This window comes from Malaya genurostris, chromosome 1 (assembly GCF_030247185.1).
Source record: "Malaya genurostris strain Urasoe2022 chromosome 1, Malgen_1.1, whole genome shotgun sequence".
NCBI lineage: Eukaryota > Metazoa > Arthropoda > Insecta > Diptera > Culicidae > Malaya > Malaya genurostris.
Window position 1 is genome coordinate 145,795,180 of NC_080570.1, and position 27,063 is coordinate 145,822,242.

Consider the following 27,063-nt stretch of genomic DNA (forward strand, 5'->3'; position numbering starts at 1 on the left):
GTCAGCCTTTCTCAAGGCTATACAAAGAGTGATATTCTAATACAATCAGTCTTTTTCAAGACTAAGAAATTAATCAACCGTTCTTAAGGCTAGCTATTCAAAGAACTATTCTTCGAACTAATCAGTCTTTATTAAGACTACCACAAAATCAGTCTTTATCACGACTTTTCCCAACTAGGAGTCTAATCGAAGACTAATTTAGCCTAGTTAATTTATTTCCAAATTTTCATTAATTTCAAAAATGCCTGCGTCCAACCGGAAAGGCAACAAGCCTAAGGCTAAAAATAATTCAATACGGAATAAATCACAATCCGTTATTCAACATTTTTCTAATAACATTCACGATCTTATAGAATCTGAATGTAAAAATAAAAGACAACGGACGGATTTCCCTTCCGTTGATCCTATGCCGTCTAACAATATTTACGAGATTCTTCCTGAATCCGATTGTAGCGACATAGAAGAAAATTCTTCAAAAATTCCCAAAATGGACGCTTGTCGTTCTGGGAAGAAACAACAATCTATGCCACCAGTGACGGTGATGATTTCCGACTTCAAAGCATTCCGTTCTGAGCTTTCTACTTTTCTCCCGGAAGTAAAAGTCTCATTTCAAATCGGACGAAGAGGAGAATGTCGAGTCTTGGTGGATGGATTGGAAGATTACGAACGTCTTATTCGATATTTGTCCGAGAAACTTCATAAATTCTATTCATACCTTCTGATCAAAAAAGAACCGGAATTTTATTGAAAAACGTGCTTAATCCACCTAGCAGTGAGATGATACCTATTTTTATCAATCCGCATGTGTTTTTTGCATGAATATTCTTCGGTGTTTAAGATTTCATGACATTATTTTAATGAACGTCGTTTTAAGCGACAATTTGAGATTTTAATCACTCATTACTTTGTTATGTGGATACTGCAAATCGGATCGAATTTGAATCTAGAAGTGTGATAATCGATTGAACATGGCATGATATGTAAGTTCCACTTTAGAGTTTACAGTAGTTTAAGGTACTTCCAGAGCCGTTATTCAGGAACCAGCATAACCCAAACCGATTCGTATGGCCATATGACGAATACATTACAACAGTTTTGAGTCCAACTTTGAAGCTTTTCGGAATTGTCATCTTCTATATCGGTTTGAATTTTAAAAATTCATCATCATGTAATTCGAGAACCGGAAGTCATAATTGGATAAAATTAATTAATTTTTGTATATAAGTTTATTTTAATTTGAATTTTTGTTACTGAAATTTGATTAGGCTTTTTTTGAGAAAACGATTGAGCTTTGAGAAACGATTTTATACTGGAACCGGAATTCTAAAAGCGGTATGGCCGAAGTCGGATAAATTCACCTGAGTAGCTGTATAGTTTACATTTGTTTCAAAATATTTGAAAATCAGTTAAGACATCTTTGAGAGATCATAGCACGAATTAAATATTTAGGTGCCTTCTGATCGACAACTGAATACCACTAAAACTAAAAAAGTTAATTTTTTTATCGACTATCCAAATCTGCTAACCCGATAAACCTTATTAATTTATGTGGAATAGACATTTTTATACTATCCCCGAAACCGGAAGTTGGATCTGACTGAAAAGCAAGATGTTTTATAAAACCTTGAAACTTTTCATTTGAATCTTAGATGATTCTTAGATTTCATTTGAATCTTAGATCGGTTCAGCCATCTACGAGAAAAATGAGTTACACAATTTTGATTTCGTTTCACATATCATCCTGTAGTTCCAGAACCAGAGGTCGGAACCAAACATAATTCAGGAACTTTGTTTGGGAGCATACGACTTTTCGTATGAATCTGAATTTGTAGAAAAGAAATTTTCCGAGAAAATTGAGTGAAATTATTTGTCACACACGCATTTGCTGATCTCGACGACCTGATTCGAATGGTATATGGATGTTATGTTCTTCCAGCATTTATTGCTGTAAGTAGTTTAAAACAAAATAATTAAAAAAAATTCTGCCATCATCTGGTTTATATACGTCATATTCGAACGATTATGTTGCCAAAAACGAGCCGTGCCAAAATCGGTCCGAGGCTGTCATGTCATGAAAAAGGATGCTGTACACAATCCTTTTGGTACTGAGAAACAATTGTATGTAACAGTATAAAAAATCGTGTTTTCCGTTGCTCCCAAGCATTTCTTCGTCATACAGCGCTCAAAACTCCTACTGCTGGAATAGGGGGAAAAGTCGCTTACAGAAAAATTTCGATATCTCCGTTAAAAATGGACGGATTTTAACAATCTAAGGCTTGTTGGATAGGTATTACCGTGCGGAATCTAAGTCTGAAAACATATTCTGTTTTCAAGGTCGATTGTGACAGATACTGTCAAAAAACTGAAAATTTTGACATAAAACTTCGTATAACTCAAAAAGTAAACATCCTATCTCAAAACCATTCAATAGCGTTTTGGGTGACGGGGAGATTTTTCATTTGCGACTAGTTTGATCAAAATCGCACACACACACAGACATTTGCTCAGTTCGTCGAGCTAAATCGATTGGTATATGTCATTCGGCCCTCCGGGCCTCGGAAAATTTTTCTAAAGTTTGAGCGAATTCTATACCTATTTTTTATATATATAAAAATATATATAAATAATTTAATATCGCCCTCAAAGTACTCTCCTCCTGCGGCAATACATGCATGCCAACGCTTGAACCAATTTTCCATACAAGTTTTATAGACCGCCGAAGGTATGGCCTTTAGTTCACGCAGCGAATTCTCTTTTATGGTCTCTATGGTTTCAAAACGCGTTCCCCGCAATGGCAATTTGAGTCTGGGGAAGAGGAAAAAGTCACACGGGCCATATCTGGAGAGTACGGTGCTTTGGTTGATGATATTGGTTGAGTTTTTGGCCAAAAATCATCTCTTCGGCCACATCAACACGACGCTGTTTTTGAATGAAATTCAGCTTTTTGGCACCAGCCGAGAAGCGACGCGTTTCAAACCCAAAACATCAGTTAAAATGTGTTCGGCTGATCCATAAGAGATGCCCAACAACACAGCAATCTCTCTAGACGGTACAGAACGATTTTGCAACACGATTTGCTTCGCCGATTCAATGTTTTCTTCAGTAACAGATGTTGTTGGGCGGCCAGGGATCTCACCATGATCCAAGCTTGTACGACCACCTTTGAAGCGTTTATACCACTCGTATGCCTGTGTTTTTCCTAGACACGATTCACCAAACACCCTTTTCTAACATTTTCAACGTTTCGGAACACTTAAATCCATTTGCAACACAAAATTTGCGGCACGCACGTTGTTCTAAATTTTCATCCGTTATAAAAATCGCCACACGAAAATTTTTCAACTTCTTTGTATAGACGCCAAACAAAAACTAATCGTACGATATGCGTCAAAATTTGACAGAATGTGTATAAAAGTGTTGCCAACGTTAAGAGAATAAAAGTTTACCGATTGGACAAGCGCGGGAATTTTAAAATGAAAATTCCGGTTCTTTTTTTATCATAAGGTATAAATAATATGATAAAATGGTATGATATAAAATCAGACAGACCCTTCAAGGCTGTCTTGAAAGGCTTATCAAATGATTAAAGTACTGATGAAATTAAAAGTGAACTAAAAGAATTGATTGGTTTTGTCTCTTCCCAAGTAATACTTATGAAAAAAGAGCGAATGGTACTTCTAAACCACGCTCTGGAATTTCCCATGAACTTTACTTAATACACTTCAATCGAATTGATGTAAGCAATTTGAAAACTTTAGAAAAAGTACGTTCCATTTCCCACATTAAAATTCATTGGGAACATTATAAACGGCATAATCGTGTTGCAAACTTAACGCAATGTCGTCGTGGCCAAGGCTTCGGCCATGGTACCAAAAATTGTCATATGGATATACGGTGTTTGAATTGTGGTAAATCGCATTCGAAAGAAGTTCGTCCAATGAATGAAACCAGTGATAAATTTTCATGTTCAAATTGCGATGGAAATCATAAATCCAATTATTTGAAATGTCCTGTCAGGGAAAAAAATTTAAACGCTCGTTCGCTTAGACGACAAGTCAAATCAACGACCTTAAATTTACAGAACATACCTGAAAATCAAAAAACCGTTACAAATGCCACGTCTAATTCTTCTAAGGCACTGATTTCTTCGAATTCAAAACAAAAAACAGGTACGCCTGCCAATTCGTCTTCTAACGAAAACAATTTATTGACAGGTAGATCGACCTCGTCATCATCTTCTTCTAGTGTCACTTATGCTAGTATAACAGGTAGAAATCTACCACTTAATTCTTCTAATGTAAATAATCAAAACACAGGACTGCCTTGCAGTTCATCTTCTAACGAAAACAATTTATTATTAGGTAGATCGGCCATATCATCTTCTTCTAATGGTAGTCTACCTACAAATATTCCTTCAATGCCATTCGCATCTTTAAATGAAGTTGATTTAGGCGATATAACTGAAAATAAAATGATCTACCTACAAGATCAACTTTTTAAAATGATCATCCGAATGAATTCGACTTCATCACTTTTTGAAGCATTTTAAATCGGATGGCAATTTGCAAATAATATTTTAATGAATATAAAATTTAACAGTGGTGTTAAATATTTATTTGAATATTTTAAATTGGAATGCTCGATCTTTGAAATCGAGTGAAGATGAATTTTATAATTTTCTCGAAGTTCACAAAATCCATATTGCCATTGTGACAGAAACTTTTCTTAAACCAAATGTCAAATTGAAAAGTAATCCACATTATGTGGTTCATCGATTTGACAGGTTTACTGGAATGGGTGGTGGAGTTGCCATTCTTGTCCAACGGCAAATTAAACATCGAATTTTACCTTCTTTCAATACTAAAGTTATCGAAAGCTTGGGAATCGAAGTTGAAACCATTCATGGAATTTATTTCATCGCTGGAGCATATTTGCCATTCCAATGCACCGGCGAACAATTAAATCTCTTTAAAGGCGATTTGCAAAAACTCACAAGATATCGACCGAAATTTTTCGTAATAGGGGAATGTAGGCAAAATAACAGTAATGGTAAAATACTTCATAATCAACTCTCAGCTGGTTACTTCACAGTTCTTCATCCCAGTAATCCGACTTGTTTCTCTTCCGTGAAAAACCCGTCTACAATTGATCTGGTTCTAACGGATCAAAGTCACATTTGTAGTGAACCGATTACACATGCTGACTTTGACTCAGATCATCTTCCTGTAAAATTCAGACTTTCCAACGAAGCTATAATTAATCCAATTAGTTCTATATTCAACTATCATAGAGCTAATGGGTTGGATTACAGATCTCACATTGAAAATCATGTGGATCATGAAACTATTTTAGAAAATTCTGCGGACATCGACACAGCAATTGATAATTTGAATCATTACATTATCGAAGCTAGAGATCTTTCAGTTCCCAAAGCTCAAACTAAATTAAATTCTCCTATCATCGATGACAATCTTCAACTACTCATTCGGTTGAAGAATGTTCGTCGACGACAATATCAACGTTCTCGTGATCCTGCTATGAAAAACATAGTTATAGATTTACAAAATGAAATTTAACATAGATTTACTCTTTTGCGAAATACTTTAAAAAATTAAGAAAACTTGCCGGAAAAGTGGGAAAATTCCATAAAATTGTTTTGTATGGACAATGGAACTTTCCGTTGAAAAAGTCGTCAATGCTTGCTAGATCTACGATTGATGTTTGGCGCGCAACGAGTTGCATAATGGTCAAACCGCATTCGGCCGACATTTCCATCGCCGATCTTTTTTTCGCTCTTCGGTTATGACTGAGCTGCCGGCGTGCACATGTATAGGTACGCCGGACCCGACATAAAATTCATATCTTTGGCAACGATATTCTTCACCGAGCTTTTCGCACCGTAGCAACTGTGTCGGGTCCGGCGTACCTATACATGCGCTCACCCGTGCTCAGCCATAGCCGAAGTCAACGCCGGAGAGCTCGGATCGGTTGGCTCGGCCGAATGCGGAGTGCCCTTAAGTGTTTGACCGTCGAAAAAAAGAATACTAGATCGTTGAAAAAATCGTTTGGCGCGCTACGAGATATTCGTCATTTCGAGCCACGTGCTTAATTGGGTATCAAAATTATTTCTTACCATATGACTCAATGACAGAATGACCGCTGTAGGCAGGAGTAAAACTTCTGATATCATTACCAAGTTGGTGAATTGTGTTCAATGGAGTCTAATGAACAGTATTAGTCACCGCGGGCTCGAGTTTAACATTTCAGGAAAATTTTGAATGAATCAATGAAAAGATTGTGCTGTAGAAGCACTAAGGTCAAACCGAGCGATTTTGCTTTCTAATGATTTAGTTTAGACTAAGCGCACACAATAAGTGGCAATTAGATATCAATGATTAGTTGATAGTTCAAGATGATTACCATAATGGATTGAGACTGTTATATTTATATTTCATATTCATATTCTGTGAAGAAAGTTCAAGTTGGTAGGATCAATATCAAAATGATATTTAAACGTCGATTCTCCAAGCAAAAAGATCCACAGTACATGAAAAATATCCACTTTAATGCTATAAAGTACGCGTGGCACATTTTAGCAACTTGAACATACAGAATAAGTTCTGAGAAAACTTTCTCGCTGCTTAAAAACTGTACAAGGAACTGCTTCAAAGTTTGTTCTGTTGCGTCGGGTGAACATTCAAGTGTGAGTAATTCCTTAAAAACGGACTGTTCAGAATGCTTTGTATGCTGTTTAAGACAAATCTTTTTTTACGAACTTTTGGTTACTTGCGTTAAATACAAATTGTAAATATATCCTACTCTACCGAAGAACAACTCTAGAAATTCTTCAACATTGTGCTAAGTTTATCAATACAACATTATGGTTATTGAGCTTTTTTATCGACTACCTTAAGTAAGAGTCACATCTGGAACGGAAAACGTGGCACTTTATATCCATTATGTTGAAGCCATTAGAGAGGGATCTTCGGTCAGTGCATTGAATCAAAGGACGAGAGTCGGTTAGGCTGTTCATTTGATCTATTTTTACTTAACAGAAGTTTTCCTCATTTTCACATTTTTGGGCCAAAGCGAATGTGTGTCGAATTCGATTGATTGTAGGTTGATTATTCAGCAAAATATTGAAGAGAAACGTTAACCACTTAGTCGTTTGACAGTTCTGCTCTCCGAAAACATAAATTCGAACAAATAATTTTTGGGCGAGACGAAGTTCGACGGGTCAGCTTGTATAGATATAGATATATGGATTGGTTTTTTGAACGAGATCTTGATATTGGATGGAAAGTACTCAAAATTTTGTATGACTTGTGTCATTTTGACTTTGATAACCCGTCGCAAAGTTTTTTTTAATAAATTGATTTAACGTTTTTCAAAAGTCAGACTTCCGAAACGAATCCATACTCTTCATTATTCATTCCTGTAAATCTTCATCCTTAAAATCCTGTGTTATGTTGTTGTCAGCTAATCACTAACCAAACCACGTGCATTCCAAACTACATTCTAACGATCTGTTTTACGTTTTCTATCCTACAGCAATTCTGGCAGCCGGGTCTACAGCCCAGTACCTCGCAGGACGTAAAACCTTTTGCCCAAGCAGCCTACGGACCGATGGGTAAAACGGCCACAGCCGTCTCGGACAGTGGCCTCCAGGCAGCGCACCCGTGGGAAGGCCGAGCGATAGCGACGCACAAATTCCGACTCGTCGAGTACAGCGCCTACCTGGAGTTGCGTGTTGAAGATACTGTGAGTTAGCTCTGGAATCCCCCTCTAAAATTCGGAGAAACAATTCGTCTAACTCTACCCGTTTTTTTCAGTACCACAAGCACTTATTTGTACATATAGGCGACCAGCCAGCCCACCCGCTGCTCGAGTCGGTGGAGGTGAAGGAAATCTACGACAAGTTCCCGCAGAAGGCCGGCGGTCTGAAGGAACTGTACGAGAAAGGCCCGAGCAATGCGTTCTTCCTGGTTAAGTTCTGGGCGGACCTGAATACCAACATCGCTAGTGATGCGGGTGCCTTCTACGGTGTCGGTAGTCAGTAAGTGTCACCTGGTCTTGTCCAAAGTGTGGAGAGGATTAATCTTCGTTTCGTTTCATTTCCAGCTACGAAAGCAATGACAACATGGTGATTACCTGCTCCACCAAGGTCTGCTCCTTCGGTAAACAGGTGGTGGAGAAGGTCGAAACCGAATATTCCCGCTTCGAGAACGGTCGGTACGTGTACCGGATCAACCGGTCGCCGATGTGCGACTACATGATCAACTTTATCAACAAGCTGAAGCACCTGCCCGAGAAGTATATGATGAACAGTGTGCTGGAGAACTTCACCATTCTTCAGGTGAGTAGACGGGGGGGATATTGGCGGGAAGGGTGTTGAGAGGAGAATAGCTGTAAAAAAACATATACTAAAGGGTGCTTTTTCAGGAGGTTTGTTTTATCAATAGGGTTTACTCTATTGTCTTAAAGGTAATTTTGACAGTGTAAAGTGACGTTTCTACTCAGTATTGTTTTGCTAATCGTCGAAAATAGGGTAACTCTCCAGATCAACTCTTCCAAATCTTGGAAAATTATTTTCAAAATCAGTGTTCAATTAAAGCTGTCTACAGCGTAAAACTTCTCTTCAGTGATGAGGAGCATTTTTGGTTGAATGAATACGTCAACAGGCAAAATTGCCGTATTTGGAGCAAAGATAATCTACACGCCATTCGAGAATTACCAATGCATCTCGATAAAAAACGAGGCAGGACGACGAATTTGCGTGAATGGAAATTGATACAGAATCATGATCAATGAATTTTTGTTGCCAAATCTTCAAGATACGGTTGTGGACGAAATGTGGTTTAAACAGGATGGTGCCACTTGTCATACTGCGGCCGAAACCAGTTGAATTCGATTTTCGATTGATTCCACCGATTTTCAACCTAATCTGCTGTTGTCCTTGGTTGCGATATTTACAGTGAATGCGAAGCTTTGATTTGTTGCTACGGTGGTTTTGAATTTCCAAAGTTTTTCCGAGTACTTCGCTAAATTCATGTGAATTTAACGAGGCGCCCATCCTAAATAAGTTAAAAACAAAACGAAACTCGATGGATAATTTTTCTAGTAAATTTGATCAGTATCTAACGGAGGAAACAAATTGCGAAAAACACATGCGAATGCAACCGTGTAATGAAAACCGCAAAAATGTTACCGCAGACATGGGACTCGAGCCCGTAGCTAGCTCCTAACCGGGGAAATTGTAGTGCCAAATAAACTACCCTGCATATAGAAACACGTGAAGAGACATCCCAATTGATCAGTAGAACCTAGCATGCTTCGCTTTATTTGGTCGCCACAGCATTCAATAATGGTGCTGTCTCTATGAAAACATATCCAACAGAAAAAAAAACAACACACATCGCATCACAAGTCTATTTTCACATGCTGCTTTGTAGAGATGGTCGGGTATCGGGTATTTTACCCGAAACCCGACCCGTACCCGTACCCGACGGGTTTTTTGTCGGGTACGGGTAAAAATTTTTATTTTCAATCGGGTACGGGTCGGGTACGGGTAAAAAATTTTATTGCTCACACGGGTACGGGTCGGGTACGGGTAAAAAAATTTACCGCTCACTCGGGTACGGGTCGGGTACGGGTAAATTTTTTTTTCGGATCGATTACCCGACCATTTGTACTTCACATAAATATGTTTACACGTTGACGAGATTTTTTCATTGCAAAACAGTTCTTCCGAAAAATAATCAATTTGATTCAAGGGGTTTTGACATTCGCGCCTAGGACCAGACCTGTCAACTGGCATCTTTTTCCAGAAAAAAAAAACATTTTTTTCTTCATTTAAAAAAAGATCAATCATAGTTACGTGGAAAGTTATGTGAATATTTACCACCCTACTTTGTTTATAACATATTTAATAAGACACACTGCCTAAGCTCTATGATGTTGCGGTCGGAATCTACTTTTCACGTAGGTTTTAATGGACTGCCATTTTAAAACTGTTTAATGCACAATTCAGTAAAAGTTATTTGATTCTAATACTGCCCATACTCGCATATCAGTCTCATATCGATTTTCGCCAATTTTGAGTTAGCTTGAGGAATGGAGTCTTTCCTCAATATTCTCTCAGAAATTGCAATGAAAGTTAAGGGTTTGTTCAGTAAAATAGAAAAAATATCAACTCATTTCTGTGTCCCATATGCTAAAGTACTCGCATATCAGTCCCATTCAGTGCAAAATTTCCATAATTTCATTTGTTGCAATATTGGAACAGCAAAGGTGTATTACCGATATTTAGCATTATGGAGCAAAGCAAAGTCTTGGCATTACATTTCTTTCGTGGATTTTGGTCTTTCTGTTTCAACAGACTTCGCAGCCGATTCTTAGCGTACAGAATCTTTGCATGTCTAGTACTATGGATCCTACTGACACTAAGAATCCTTCCAGGTCGGAGCTCGAACATACGACAGCTGGCTTGTAAGACCAGCGTCCTATGTATTGAACCGCCAACCCGGGACCAGCATTAGGGAGCACAATAAATAAAAAAAATCGGAAATAAACTTTTGATCGTCTTTTTCTCAACATGCCGATTTCCCATATGGGACTGATATGCAAGTATGGGCAGTATATAAAATGTAGTGTAGTACTCATATCACATTCAGATACCAGAAAACTGTTATTTTAAATATTGGCTAGAGATTTTTAAAATTTTCATAAAAATCATTAGGATTCTTACCATAAAAACATGAACATTTATTTCAGAAAATCTGCATAGAAGTTCTTCTTATTCTGCCCTTTTGGGTGGTGTCACCTCACTTGAAATGACACCGATTGATGGCACAGCAAGTTGGGCTATATTGCCAGTTAATTTACGTTTCTTTTCACTAAAAATCTCGATGCGTGACAGTCGCAAAAGTACGGGTGAAAATCTTTTCACGCGAAATGCTCAAATTTTCACCGTGTTCACTCGTTGATGGTTCAATGGCTGTAAAAACCACCAGCTACGCTTAACATCGTTGGTGTGGGTTTGTGAGGCTTACAAAACGGGCATAGTTGACAGATTAATTTAAATCAAAATCATAATTCATTTTGCTTTGTAGTAAAAAATTGTAACCAAAAATATTTCCTACGAATGCTCAAACTACTTACACTTGAAGGACTCACTGTTCACCATGTTCAAAATTAAATTTTTCGCACCGGGAATACACGTACATTGTTTGATTCTTTGGTCAATTCACGTAAACGAACTGATAACACACTATTCATTTTAGGGGATGTTCGCATAACATTTATTTTCGTCACGTATAATATTCAATTTGACATTTGGAACTATTTTACGTGATTTTTCAAGTGATTCGAATGTGAATTTTTATTTGTGTGTTAAGATAACGAGCACGCTTACTTGTGATTTTAAAGAATTGGACCAAAAGTCGCACTGTTTCGTAAAAACCATACCTACCCAAAATTGAATACAACGGGTATTACGACATTTTGGGTAAATATGCTTCTCGAAAAATTTGAGTTGATATTGAAAATCTACAGGGTCCGCCATCTAACATTTATTTTTGAACTAGCGGTTATTTCGACATTGGTAACCTCAATATCACTTCTGATTTGACAGAAACTTATACCGTTTTCGTTTATTGATCAGAGCAGCCCGAAAGCTGACCCAGAGTCGCCCAAACAACGTTTGATATGTTTGTTTTAGCAACCGGCGGTCGCTCTAGATCGGACTCCAATCGCGAAGTTTCGCTCTGAAAATTTTCTCGGGTCGCACCACGCACCCATGCAAGTTTGTTTATTTTTTCTTTTTTTCATGAGTTGTTGTTTAGGGCGCGTACCACGTGTTCGTTTTACTCGGAGTCAGAGTAACCCGCGTCTAGGTTCAAAAACGAAAACGGTATTAGTTGTATCCTTCCGCTGAACGAAAATGGTTGTGTATACGCTTGAGGACCGCGTGAAAATAGTGCAGTTTTACTTTCAAAATCATGGTAATGTTGCGGAATCGTCTTCTCGGATGAGGCACATTTTCATCTCGGCGGGTATGTTAATAAGCAAAATTGTCGCATCTGGGGACGGAAAACCCGCACGTCATCATGGAGAAGCCGATCTCAGAGAGTGACGGTTTCGTGCGGATTTTTGTCTGGCGGCATCATTGGGCCTTTTTTCTTAGAAAATGAGGCAGGAGCCGCCGCCACGGTCAATGGCGCGTACCGCGTCATCATTAGCGATTGGTTCTTCCCGTTACTTGAAGAGGAAGACTTGGACACCTTTTGGTTCCAACAAGACGGCGCTCCGTGCCACACAGCCAACGCTACGATCGATCATCTGTGCACAGTCTTCGAAGATCGAATTATCAGTCGATATTCGGATGTCGTTTGGCCGCCTCGGAGCTGTGATTTGACACCGTTAGACTATTATCTTTGAGCGGCTGTCAAAGATAAGTGTTATGTGGACAAGCCAGAGACAATTCAAGCCTTGAAGGACAGCATTCGTGCAGCCATAGTTGAAATTAAACTGCATACAATCGAAAATGTACTAAAAAACTGGACCGACCGTATGGCGTACTGCAAGGCCAGCCGAGGCAGCCATTTGAATGAAATTATATTCACAATTACCCGGAAGGATTGTACTTTAATATGAAAAAAATAAATTTTGAATTCGGATGAACCGTTTGTTTTTTTTTTTTTTGCATGTTTAAAAAAAAGTTACATTACATTATTCATGCTTCACAGTGTATTTATATGTTTAAAAGTAAACAAGCATTTTAATGTATTTTTCTTACCAACTAGAGCCTGATACGGCTCGATATCTAAAACACTTTATTTTTTCCATACTGAATTTTGGTAAAATTTTTACTACTCATTCGGGTCGGGTACGGGTACAGGTAATTTTTTATCGGGTACGGGTCGGGTACGGGTAAATTTTTTTATTTTTTATCGGGTACGGGTCGGGTACGGGTAATTTTTTTTTATTATTGATCGGGTACGGGTCGGGTACGGGTAATTTTTTTAATTTTTAATCGGGTACGGGTAAATTTTTTTGCTGATCACTCGGGTACGGGTCGGGTTCGGGTATAAGAATTTCTATACCCGACCATCTCTACTGCTTTGCCGTCAGGTTAAAAACTCAAGCTCATGACGGCTGTACGTCTTAACAAGGCTAAAACAAATTGAATATGTTGCTAGTTAGTTGCTAACTAGCTACGGTGGCTTTGAACGTGTTGTCTAATTTTTTTCGAGTTCGAGTTCGTTAAGTTCATGATAGAATGACTTTAAATACTGCGTCATCGCACGTTTCGAGTCAATGAAGCGGGGCAAGCGAGAGCCAAAACTTGGCGGCCAACAGAAAGAAACGCGGTGTGAATTACATTGAAACATTACATTTCAATGGAAAAACAACCGTCGTTTAAGCGGCAATTTGTGATTTTAATCACTCAATACCCGGTAATGTCGAAGCTGCAAATCGGATTGAATTTGAATCTAAACGTGTGACAATCGATTGAACATTCCATGAGATGTCAAAGAAAGTTTCAGTTTAGAGTTTACGTTTATTTACGATACTTCCAGAGCCAGTATTCAGGGATCAGCATAACCCAAAACGATTCGTGCGGCCAAAAAATAAATATGACGAAATTGCAATAGTTTTCTTTATCGACTTGAATTTTAAAAACTCATCACCCTGTAATTCCAGAATAGGATAAAATTCATTAATTTTGCATGGGATCATAAATCCTTTAATTTGAATTTTTGTTTCTGAAATTCAATTTTTTGAGAAAACGATTTGATACTGGAACCGGAATTCAAAATCAGTGCAGCCGAAGTCAGTTAAATTCACCTGAGGAGTTGTACACCGAAACCTCCATTTACGAACTAAACGGGGGTTCGTAAAAAGAGGTAGTTCGTAAAAAAAGTTTTGTGTGATTATTGTGGAAACCACGCATCATATGTTTATTTTCGGAACGGATGTAAAGAGTAAGTGCAAGAAAATGATGTTTGGGCTCGTTTCAAAATCCAAGATGGCGGCTTCCGGTTTATTGAGATTGCCTCCTAAAACCCCTAACAATATGGGTATCTTCGGAACGGAATTGATGAGTAGATGTCGGAAAACGATGTTTGAAGTGGTTCTGAAATCCAAGATGGCGACTTCCGGTTTCTTAATATTTCTTGAAAACCTTTACAATATGTATATTTTTGGAACGGGATTGATGAGTAGATGTCAGAAAACGATATTTGAGGTAGTTTTGAAATTCAAGATGGCTACTTCCGGTTTCTTGATATTTCTTGAAAACCTTTACAATATGGGTATTTTCGGAACGGGATTGATGAGTAGATGTCAGAAAACGATGTTTAAGGTAGTTCTGACATCCAATATGGTGACTTCCGGTTTCATGATATTCCCTGAAAACCCTTACATAATGGGTATTTTCAGAACGGGATTGATGAGTAGATGTCAGAAAATAATGTTTGAGGTGGTTCTTAGATCCAAGATGGCAACTTCCGGTTTCTTGATATTCCTTAGAATATGGGTATTTTCGGAACGGGATTTATGAATAGTTGTCAGAAAACGATGTTTGAGGTGGTTCTTAAATCCAAGATGGTAACTTCCGATTTGTTGATATTCCTTGAAACCCCTTACAATATGAGTATTTTCGGAACGGGATTGATGAGTAGATGTCAGAAAATAATGTTTGAGGTGGTTCTTAGATCCAAGATGGCAACTTCCGGTTTCTTGATATTTCTTGAAACCCCTTACAATATGGGTACTTTCGGAAAGAGATTTTAAAGTAGACGTCGGAAAATTATATTTGAGGTGGTTTTGAAATTCAAAACAATGACTTCCGGTTTATTAGTATCTTTTGAAAGTTTTTGCAATTTTCCTTTAACTTGGTATTCCTTTAAAACACTATACCGTTCCGAAAACATCCATATTGTAAGGGTTTTCAAGGAATATCAACAAATCGGAAGTCGCCATCTTGAATTTCAAAACTACCTCAAACATCGTTTCCTGACATCTACTCATCAATTTCGTTTCGAAAATATCCATATTGTAAGGGTTTCCAAGGAATATCAACGAACCGGAAGTCGCCATCTTGGATTTCAGAACCACTTTAAACATCGTTTTCCGACATCTACTCATCAATCCCGTTCCGAAAATACTCATATTGTAAAGGTTTTCAAGAAATATCAAGAAACCGGAAGTCGCCATCTTGAATTTCAAAACTACCTCGAACATCGTTTTCCGACATCTACTCATCAATCCCGTTCCGAAAAAACCCATATTGTAAAGGTTTTCAAGAAATATCAAGAAACCGGAAGTCGCCATCTTGAATTTCAAAACTACCTCAAACATCGTTTTCCGACATCTACTCATCAATCCCGTTCCGAAAATACTCATATTGTAAAGGTTTTCAAGAAATATCAAGAAACCGGAAGTCGCCATCTTGAATTTCAAAACTACCTCGAACATCGTTTTCCGACATCTACTCATCAATCCCGTTCCGAAAATACCCATATTGCGAGGGTTTTCGAGGAATATCAATCAACCGGAAGTCGCAATCTTGGATTTCCAAAATACCTCAAACATTATTTTCCGGAATATACTCTTTAAACCCGTTCCAAAACTACCCATATTGTAGTAGTTTCCATGGAGTCGTAAATCGCTTTCGATGAATGATTCGATGAATGACAAAACCCTCTTTTTACGAAGTAGGTTCGTAAAAAAAGTTTACGTTATTTGGGATTTGGTTCGTAAAAAGAGGTAACGTATAAAAAGTGTTCGTAAATGGAGGTTTGGGTGTATAGTTTACATTTGATTCAAAATGTTCGAAAATTAGTGCAAATGTTCGAAAATTAGCAAGATGTTTTATAGAATCTTGAGACCTTTAATTTGAATCTTAGGTGGTTCTTAGATTTCATTTTGAATCTTAGATCGGTTCAGCCATCTATGAGAAAAATGAGTTACACTATTTTAATTTCGTTTGACATATCATCCTGTAGCTCGGGAACCAGAAGTCGGATCCAGACGTAATTCAGGAAATTTGTTTGGAAGCACTTCTCGTAGGAATCTGAGTTTGTAGAAAATGGCCGAGAAAATTGAGTGAAATTATTTTCCACACAAGCATTTGCTGATCTCGACGAACTGATTCGAATGGTATATGGGTGTTATGTTCTTCCAGCATTCATTACTGTCAGTAGTTTAAATCAATATAATTATACAATTGTTTTTAACACGAAAATGCTGCAATCTTGGCCATTATCTGATTTACATATGTCGTATTCGAACGATTATGTTGCCAAAAACGAACCGTGCTAAAATCGGTTCGAGGCAAAATGTCATGAAAAAGGATGTTGTACACAGTCTTTTGGGTACTTAGTAACTAATGTATGTAGCAGTACAAAAAATCGTGTTTTATGTTGCTCTCAAGCATTGCTTTGTCATACAGCGCTCAAAACTTCCTACTGCTGGAATAGGGGAAAAAGTCGCTTACACAAAAATTCCGCTATCTCCGTTAACAATGGACGGATTTTAACAATCTATGGCTTGTTGGCTAGGTATTACCGTGCGGAATCTTTGTCTGAAAATATATTCTGTTTTCAAGGTCAATTGTGACAGATGCTGTAAAAAAACTGAAAATTTTGGCATAACACTTCGTATAACTCAAAAAATAAACATCCCATCTCAAAACCATTAAATAGCGTTTTGGGTGACGGGGAGATTTTTCATTTGCGGCTAGTTTGATCAAAATCGCACACACACACGGACATTTGCTCAGTTCGTCGAGCTAAATCGATTGGTATATGACATTCGGCCCTCCGGGCCTCGGAAAATTTTTCTAAAGTTTGAGCGAATTCTATACCTATTTTTTATATTTATAAAAAAAGGTAAAAAGTTACGCAGCAAGTTTTGAAACTTTTAATTGACATTCGAATGTCAGACGAAAGCAATGCAAGGCAATCATTCGTCCCTTCATTCCTGCGGAAGCCAAACTAAGTATCTGACAACTAGCCGTTCGTCTCGACACTTAGGAAGAGCCATTTTTTCGAACAATTTTCTGATGCAGGACAATATATGGCAATGGGGCAATACCTCCAATCAGGTTTAACAATATTTTGCTCCGGAAACTTGTTGAACAATTCCAACAAACGTCTTTTAAGGTCGAGGTCAGGCACATTCTTCGCCAAGTTGAATTTTATTCTGTCTAACCCAGGAGCGTTATTGTTACAAGACAAGAGTGTTATAGAAAATTCCATCATTGAAAAGAGTTTGGGTGGTGTGGCTTTGCAGATGGGAATTCGATTGATGTGGCACCTAAATATCAAACTTCTTTTTGAATTTAGAGTTGTGCTAATTTTTGTTATTTTCCTTCAGGTCATCTCCAACAAGGAAACCGACGAGACGCTTCTCTGTGTGGCATTTGTGTTCGAGGTGTCCACCTCGGAGCACGGTGCCCAGCATCACATCTACCGTTTGGTAAAGGAATAGCATGAGATCAGTACCGCGTCCCTTACCGTCGCTGGCCTTCAGCAGCAGCAGCAGCATCATCAGAGCCAAGTTGTTGACAACAGCAGCGGTAACAGTCTAATGTTAAGTAATCTTAGTAATGCTAGCTACAATAACGGTAACGATAGTAACAATAACAATAATGCTAGTAGTAACCTTAACGAGAACAGGGGAGAAACAGGCGTCGGTAATGCAGTTAGTAGCACTGCTTTACCACCACCACCACCGATCGTTGACCATTCGGCAGCTCTCGGGTTAGGCGTTAGTAGTGTCCTCGGAGTCCAGGAGCAGCAGCAGCTAGTAGTGGTCGCCGGAGGAGGTTCCACGGCGGTTGATTCCGAGCAGAGCTCGTCCGTACTCCAGCCGCCGGTGGTGGAATTTCACGACGAGCAACAACACCACTACAGTAACATGTTGGCTGCTGCGAGTGCAGCAGCGGCGGCGGCTGCTGCTGCTGCTGCCGCTGCCGTTGTCGTGCGCAGTAAGTCGGTAAAGCAGGAATTTATCGACAGAGAGCGGCGTTACGCGACGACTCAGCACGAACATGAGCCTATCGGTACAATAACAACTACAACAACAACCACATCTGCTGGCACTGAAATGGGAACCGGCGAATAAATGACCGAAGGAGGAGTGCCGGAAGTGTAGAAAGCTGCTGATATCTAAGAATTCTTCACGTACATCTTCCTCCACTGTTCGAACCACCACCGGGTACCCTACATATTGGGTGGCACTCTTCAGGTTGATATTCACAACTTCGGCGCGTTCTTCAGTTCCCAGTTCCCAGTTTGGTGAACGGAAGCAAAACAAAACAAAAAATCGAGAAAGTAAATTTTAAGAAACTAAAAACAAAACAGTGCCTATATTACAAAGAAAACAAAAAAAAATCAAGAAACAAATTACGGAAAACGAAAAGTTACGAAATTGTAAAATTTAGGCTCTTCTTCGCTCGCGTTTTTTTTTTTCGAGAACGAAGACGCGCACACTTATTTGTTCTGCTTTGTTCTGTTTCCTCTTCATGATAGTAGTAGTAGTATTAGTAGTGGTGGTGACGGCGGCAAGAGAATGATGAACCACTCACAAAACACATACAACAACAACAACAATCAGCATTGATCTCAGCGAACACAACAGACGGGGTGGTGGTGAATTGTGAATTGGTTTAGAAGAAGAAGGCAATTTGCTGCCATATAGCATCAAACAATAATGTGCGTTAGCCATACCGTTTTCCGAGCAAAACTATTACTGTTCTAGTTTAGAATACACCAGAAAAAAACGGTACAGAATAATGGACCATTTGCATGCAATTGTAAATAATATCACTCACACAAACACACACAGAGAGAGAGAGAGAATAGGCGGATGCACAAATGCGCGAGAGCTGCTGTTCGACGCAAGGCGGAAACTGACGACGGCCGCAAATGTAAAAAGCAAACAACTCAATTACGTCCATGAACCCTAGTTTTTTTTTTCTTCAGTGTATTGTTTATTAACTTGTAATTGTAGACTAGTTTTCTGGAAGAGTGCATAATTAGGCTTAAAAACGTCAGCAGCAGCATCAAGAGATTTTCCTCTTTTGTTTTTGTTTTTTTGGAAAGAAGAGAGGACGTATTTTTTATGTTTTTTTTTGTACGTTTGTAATTTACCAAAACTGGTAAGCGACCGACACTCCGTTCGCGTAACCTTTCGTAACCAGCAATTCGTGCAGTTTGTGTGCAATATGGCGTCGTCATAGTTGACAGTTACTCAAAAACTGCAAAAAAACAAAAGGTCGCGACAAAATGCTTTAATTATTAGTTCTACACTCGATAGCGCCGATACACAGCCCACAGAGAACGTACTTTTGAAAGCCATTTTTCGTTTGTTTGTTTATAAAACAAAAACCCTCAGCCATTTTTTGCCTGCTCTGTTTTCGTCCAATTATTGGTTGTCTCCGTTGGCAACCGTCGATAAACACAATCAGTTTTGTTTGGAAAGAAAGAGGAAACTGTACAAAAGAGATACACACTAAAACGCGGAAACAGATAGGGAAAAAGTGTTTATTTTAAACGAAGCAAACGGCGCGGCGGTGGTAATAAATTTAAATTAAAAAAAAAAAAACAAAATGCCAATACTTAGCAAGTAGCAAAAGAATTATCGCGGCGGGAGAAAAGAGCGCATTAGTGAGTAGGGAAACACAACAGAGAAAGAAAAAGCTGGATTTCTTATTTTTCGTTCAGTTTATTTATTTTAAATTTAAATAATTAGTATTGTGTAAGTTGAAGAGATTTTTGTTTGTTTGTTGAAACCCGCCCATCAATAGAAGCAAGGCAAAATCATGCCCGTCTGGGAGCATGACGAATCAGCAGATATTAAATATGATGTAACGAAGGGTTATTTTTTTTTTTTTCACGAGAGTTAAAATCTGATGAAAAAAAATATATTGACAAAAGAATATGTTTAAAGGAATAATTCATTTTGATCTCCTAGTTAGTCAAATGCATTATTATAAAACAGAGAAAGAGGGAAAGGGAAGCCGCAGATCGATGTTTGCAACGATACAGAAATCGTGCTTCTTTTGTTCGTACTAATCTGATATTTCAATAATAAAAAAAAGAAAACCAATGTAATCGAGACAAATAATCATGGAACCATTGAAAATATAAAAAAAAAAAACAACAGAGAAACAAATAAATATACACTCACTTTCACCTATACGCTAGAAGAAGAAAAACGGAAACAAAAATAGCTTCATCTTCTGTGAAGAATGGAGGTCCAACTCGTGGGAGAAGAAAAGAACAATTAAATAGAAGAGCAAAAGTGAAGCAATTTGACCAGCAGCAGCAGCAGCAAGGACACGAAACAAAAAAAAAACAAAAACAACTGTAAATTTCTACCGAGAAAGCGAAACAGACGCCGATATACGAACGTGTAAACTATTGCGAGTTTAAAAAAAAGAGAGAAAAAAGCAGTGTAAATAGTTCAAAAGTTGTGAAAAATATTTGAAAAAAAAGGAAAATGTTCGTTTAGGTAAGAAAACAGGAAAGCAAATCTTTTTTAGCTAATGTGTAAGCTTAACTATAGAAGAATAATAAAGAAAAAAAAAACAATCATTCTCTCCGAGTTTTCAACTTGTTTGTTCCCATCTATAGTTTTTTTTACGATAAATCAAAAGTAAAAAACAAAAACAAGTGTTAATGTGTATATTCTGTAATGCCTGTTTCGCCGTAATAAAAAGGAAAAAAAACGTAAAACAAACAAATACATAACTACAACTATATGCGCAGCAATAGACAGTAAAACAAATATAAGTTTGGTCAGAAGAAGAAGAAGAGGAAGAAAGCATAATTCAGTAAGTCTTTAAGTAACAGAAATAAGCCAGCAACACAGCAATTAAGTTGAAAGTCAACCTACAAAAAACACATCCCCGAAGCGAGACCGAAATAACCAATCAAACTCATACCCATACAATAAAAACAAAACAAACAGAAAGAAGAAAAAAAGCTCATTTATCAACTATGGACTTTGTTTGCGTGCGTGCAACACAGCAGGAACATACTTACGAAGCAGTATCCGGTTGCGGTCACGAAAATGTTTCAGGAAACGAAACATAAAACAGGAAAAACAAACTAAATAGATTCAAAACAAAACAAAAAACACAGTTACAATTGTACTAAGAGAGAACGGGGAAAAAAAGCAACCGCAGGATAACACAACTAGCTACGTAAGTAAAACAATTGATCTAACTGGGGAAAAAGAAATGCAGATACACTGGCGATATTTCAGATCGATCGTTGCGCAAAAAAAACGAAAAAAGCCCCGCATGAGAATGTGAACAGGATATAAGTTGAATAAACAGGTGAAAAATTCTTGAAAATTAAATCTGGTAATTATTTTTTTCTTCGAAAACCAAATGTTCCGGAGGGTAAACGTCTCGAAGTAGGCGGTGTCTAAATCGATTGTCAAAATGTGCTTACCTGAAAAGCACTTTCCGCCCCTCATGAAACTGGTAGTGATTTAGGTAGTGATCAGAGATGTCAAATAAAAATTTCAAATATCTTCAGACAGAGTTGCAAAAGTTAGTAAATCCGAAAAAATGTCTGCAGGCATGAATTTCTCTACAAAGTATATATTGTATATCAAAACTGACTTGGCGAGAGCAAAACAAAACGTCGCGACAATTTCAAAAGTCTGTAAATTTTAACGAAAGTCTGCGAAAAACTCGATTTTCAAAAGTCTGCAACAAAACAATGTCTGCAGCAATATAGACGAAATCTGCTGATTTTCAGATAAATCTGCAGACCTGGCATCCCTGGTAGTGATTGCGGATTGTTGTATTGGACCAACGGAGGACCTCCGTTTGAAGTTTTTCTCTTACAGAGCAATGAATTCAAATGGTTCAAAATTATCCGATCACAACACTTCGACCGGGCCGGAGCGTGCTCAATCGAGCAGATGATCGGACCAATACCGGTCTATAAAATCAACTGGGTTGGGTCTCACTCCCGCTTGTGAGGAATTCCACCAACTTGGCAGCATTGCTACTGCTGTCAAAATTGCCCAGGCGAAATTGCGTCGTTCTTTCGTCTGCCGCGCCTTTCTTACTCGCTCTTTCTTCTTTTTTTCTGTTCGACTTAATTTGATATTCACCAATCCTGCATGTACATACAAAAATAAAAACGGGTCTTAAGACAAGGTAAATGAAATGAAAATATGGGTTTCTTAAGAGATGAAGATTTGCATATCATCTTTGGTAGTGTAGTGAAAGAGCAATGTTATTGTCCTTCACAGAGCTAATAAAAGTCATTTTCATTGACTAAAAATGGACGAAAATGACAAGAAATTACTGTCACTCTCAGCTTCGCTTGCAAACTACGAGAACGAAATCCATGTCCAGTCAATGACATAAATGGAACAGTAGTATCAAAATTGTGTTCTTTCTTTCATTTGCCCTTTCAGTCATTTGCGATTTTCAGTGAAAATCCGATAGTATGCAGTGTCGATATTCAACCCAAGCTGTGAGTATTGTAAATGACAGAAAAAGGTTTCACAATAACTTTTACCTGTTGGTGCTCGAATTTGCAGTAGTTTTGGTTTCCAAAGAGATTCTTGGATGTTACTTTGATTACTTCGATTTGACATATTTTAGTCACTTTTTATAGCCAAGCGTCACAGATTTTCAATACATCAAAGAATGAGAATTTAAATTCTGCTGATGCTCCCTAAACTAAGACATTAGTTTGGTTTCGTCTTGTCATAGAGGAAAGAGTGACGTTGGCAATTATTCTCTCTTTTTTCAATGAGAAACGAAAATGCTTCGTCTCTCTTCGTTTGTTCTGGTGTCAGCCATTTACGAATGAGACAGTAAAATATTGAAAATGAGGTTGTAGGAATGGTTTCTTTCATTGAGAATGCGTGACAATTTCAAGCTCTGGTCCTTCATATACGCTTCTTATGGAAAAAATAAAACCAGAGGCGCAAAAAAAGTAGAATCGATTCAAAACGGTACTGTCAGTATTGTACGGCAAGAATCTGGCAGAGACAGAACCGTTGATAACCGCTAGGCAAAATTACCTGCCGGAAACGGTTGTTGCATAGTTACCAGACGCTTGCCGGAAGGTGCCCACATAATCGAAAGGACGGAATGAACTATAGATACTTAATCGACTGCTCGTTTCTAGGTGCTCGATTAACCCGATTGACAGTGGCATTGTGAATGTCATTGGTATTTCGCTCATTTTCCGAATGTGTTAGTGATAAAGTTACGCCATTTCATTAATCTCCAGCTAGAAGAATGGATAATGTTGACTAAGGTAGGTCTTTTTGTTAATTTCCAGCAAATTTCAACAGTTTAGGCTGAAATTCTAGGGCTGTGAACCTTTCGGTTAAAATCTGACAGTCGAGCCGTTAATTTGATGTTGTCAAAAATAACTCTGCTCGAGAGCATCACGCAGAGAGATTGAGCATGTTTAAAATATCAAAACAGTTAGTAGTTTTATAAATTTGATATATATTCATTACAAGCTAGAATATGATTGTTACAAACAAATTTCTCTCTTCAACAAAAACAATGATTTCCGTTCCGATTGAGCATCTAGCAACGGCAATGACGAAACGTCTTAAAAAATTTCAAAATTGAAAATTATTGTTTCAGGAATTTTAAAACGAATGTAAATCGAAATAAAAGTAGTATCAAAAACTACCTCGTAAATTATTAGTTTGAAAGAAGTCATTTTATTCTTAAAAATGAACAAAAATATATGATTTCAACAAACAAATGCGTTAGTTTAAATAGCTAAATTTAAGGTAATTTATTTCAACTAAAATGTCAATTCTTAACTTTATCTTAAGTTCGTTCATTCATAACAAATTTTTCAAATTGAATTCACTGTGAAATTCTTTGTCAAGAAATTGACAGGAACGCACAAGTAAAATATTTGTTGTTTTTTTTTATCAAAATGTCGTTCGAAACAAACTAACCCACTGAGTAAAATTGATTACCATGTTTAGTAGTTTCAAGCAGCAATGTTTTCTATATCAAACCGGGTTTTCTTTTGTCACTATTGTAACAAAAAAAAATTGTTGCGAGAAGCCCAAATTTTAAGTTATATTTACAATTTTTTTCTCTGCGTGTAATATTATCTCGGTTCAAAACTACTTTTTTGGTTTGATGCCCCGTTTACACTTCTGCTGGCTGTCAGCATGCTGGTGCCAGTGTACTGCCCTCTTAAGAAAAAAACGTTCAACGGTGGTTGAAACGGTGGTTCGTTGGTCCAATGAACGTCCAATAAATCGTTCAACGGGAGGCTAACATGGGACCATTGTTTGCCGATTTAAAAAAAGACCGTTGAACCGAGTGCCATTTTTTCGTTCAACAAACCCGGCAGACAGAGGTCCATTGTTGAGCCATTTTTAATATGAGGAGTTGGAGCCCCGTTGGACTAGTTTTACTGGAGAATTTCCGAAGTTTTTTCCATTTTTTTTAAACTAACACTACATACCTGCACAATACTTCTACTTCATGTAGAATAACAACAAATTTTCTTTCTATATAAAGGTAACATCTAGTTTTCACACTATTTTTGCAAGAGAAAAAAACAACAATAAACCGTTTCAGCAAACTAAATGTACGAATATTTCGTACAGTATGTCGTTCAACAAGCGCTCAACGACCAACAAAATAGAACGGCCTGCTGAGAGGGTGGGCCGGTGTCGTGCTCAATCGGACCGATACGGGTCAAAAAAATCAACTGGGTTGGGTCTCGCTTCCTCCAGACCCTGTCAGCTTGGAGCGAAATCAATCTTCAGTTCAACAACGCCATCGCACGGCATCACATTCAACATATCATGTCAATTGTATGGGTGCGCAGCCCTGCTATTTTGGCGCGCACGAATTTGACATTTCTCTTCCCTATACTTCTATGTATGAGATTCGATGCGGACTCACCTGAGGGCGACATGCTCACAAAAAAGGATGTTGCCAATGATTTGTTCGGGAAATGTGAGAGCTGGATATCTTGTTAATATGATGTCTTTGCTTCCGCCCACATTATCTGATCCGAATGGATTCCGAATCGGCGAGAAATTTTCACTCGTAATTCCATGTGTAAATCATGTGCATTTCCGAATGAATTCCAACTCCAGTGCAACAACCGATTCCGAATGAATCTCGCCTACAACCGGTTAATTCAGAAATCATTCGGAATTGAGTTAGAAGATGCGGACTGAATTGTCAATTTATCTTCTTCTTTCCCGATTTTGCACGTTTTCGCGCTGATTTTCAGTTTATTTTTAAATGAGAACATTACATAACTGAGTATACAAATTTAAATCTTCATGATTTTCGGATATACAGAACTAGTAAATAACCAGTTCTTCTTAGAATCCCAACATAAACTGTTGAAATTCGCTGGAAATTAACAAAACGACCAACCTTAGTCAGCATCATCCATTCCTCTAGCTAGAGTGTAATGATATGGCTTAAGGCGCCTAAATTTTACACTAACACATTCATAAAATGAGCGAATATTCAATGACATTTATAATGTCACTGTCAATTGGATTGATCAAGCACCAAACTCAGGTGAAAATTCTAGCACTGATACGCAGTCGAGTAAGAATTCATTACGCATTCCGTCATTTCGATAATGTGGGCGCTTGTGAGAAATTCTGACAAACGGCAGATGCCTGGCAACATTGCGGCTGCTGTCGAAATTGCGTCGTTCTCTCGCCGGCCGTGTTTTTCTTACTCGTCTCTATCTTCTTTTTTCTGCTTGACTTCATTTGACATTCACTAATTCTGCATCTACATACAAAATTGAAAACGAGTCTTGAGATTCGTAGATGAGATGAAAATATGGGTTGTTTAGAAAATGAAGATTAGCATATCATCTTTGGTAGTGAGAAAGCAATGTTATTGTCCTTAATATACACTTCATAAAAATATTTTATGTATTAATCGTATCTAAACTAAATTATCTAGCCTAAAAGTCGAGATATGCGATGAACAAGTAACACATGGGCTGAAAAGTCCCGGGCCTAACAAATAGATGACGCTAGTTTTATTGCAGTCCTTGTTTTCAGTTAATGGTAACCTTTAAAAGACAGCTGCTAAAATTTCATGATTTTCTATTAATTAGTTTGTGAGCTGTTAGCACATTGTCGCAAAGCTGATTTACCGGTAGCGACACCTGCCAATGAAAAATGGAACCAAGAAAAGGAGGGTTCTTTCGGAACTTTTCATACTGGCAGTAGTGATTTGCCACATTTGCCACAAACTCGGAGTAGAAGAAAATTGATTTCAAAGTGATTACCACTACTTTTTTTAGTGGAAACTACGATTATCCATTGAAAATCTTCAGAAATGTGGGAAATTGGGTAAGGTTAGGTTTTTTCGGATCAACATTTCTTTAAACAGAAACCAGTGTAATGTTGATTTCTCGTGTACTAGAATGTATAGCGATCGAGTACTATTTATTTTGGATACTTTATTTGTTATTTCCACGCATTTTAAAAACGGTATCAAACCAAGTTTAATACTCTATTCTGAATAAACGGTAGATGAATTGAGACCAACATTAAACGCACAATGAATTAAGACCAACATTACCACCTCAGAGTAAAAACTTTTTCTTCAACTTATACTATGATTCTTCTAAGAGGGTATCATCTCTCAACAAGCAGCGCCTCTACATTTCAGTTTTGTGACAATATGCCAATTGTACTAAGAGTGCCCGAATAAAAAATATTGTAGAAAAACAATACGATTTGTTGTTACAAAACCTTCCACAATTTTGCTCTGACCATTGAAAAATATTTTAATGTATTGTGATGATGCAGAACGCAGTGGACGTCCAAATGAGGCGGTAACACCAGAAAACATAAAAAATCACAAAATTGTTCACAACATAAAAAAATTCACAAAAATTTCGAGTACATTGCCAGGTGTGTTTTTGTACGTCTTTAACGTACTGTCCTCAGCCTGTATACTGTATAAGAAAGTAGCGATGAATTTCATAAGTAGGGGTTATGAAATTTATAAACAACTTATTACATTCATATCTGCATTTC

General features: G+C 37.7%; 1 protein-coding gene across 3 annotated transcripts in view; it reads left to right on the forward strand.

Moving 5' to 3' along the window:
* The window catches only part of LOC131426084 (protein scalloped), a 346,602-nt gene extending 325,227 nt beyond the window's left edge, over positions 1-21,375 (forward strand). For all 3 annotated transcript variants that reach the window (XM_058588518.1, XM_058588520.1, XM_058588519.1), the window contains 4 exons: positions 7,552-7,761; positions 7,833-8,056; positions 8,122-8,356; positions 17,383-21,375. In XM_058588518.1, coding sequence (XP_058444501.1) covers positions 7,552-7,761; positions 7,833-8,056; positions 8,122-8,356; positions 17,383-17,496 — 783 coding nt within the window. In that variant the 3' untranslated portion in view covers positions 17,497-21,375. The remainder of the gene's footprint in view (positions 1-7,551; positions 7,762-7,832; positions 8,057-8,121; positions 8,357-17,382) is intronic.
* The last annotated feature ends 5,688 nt before the right edge of the window (positions 21,376-27,063 follow it).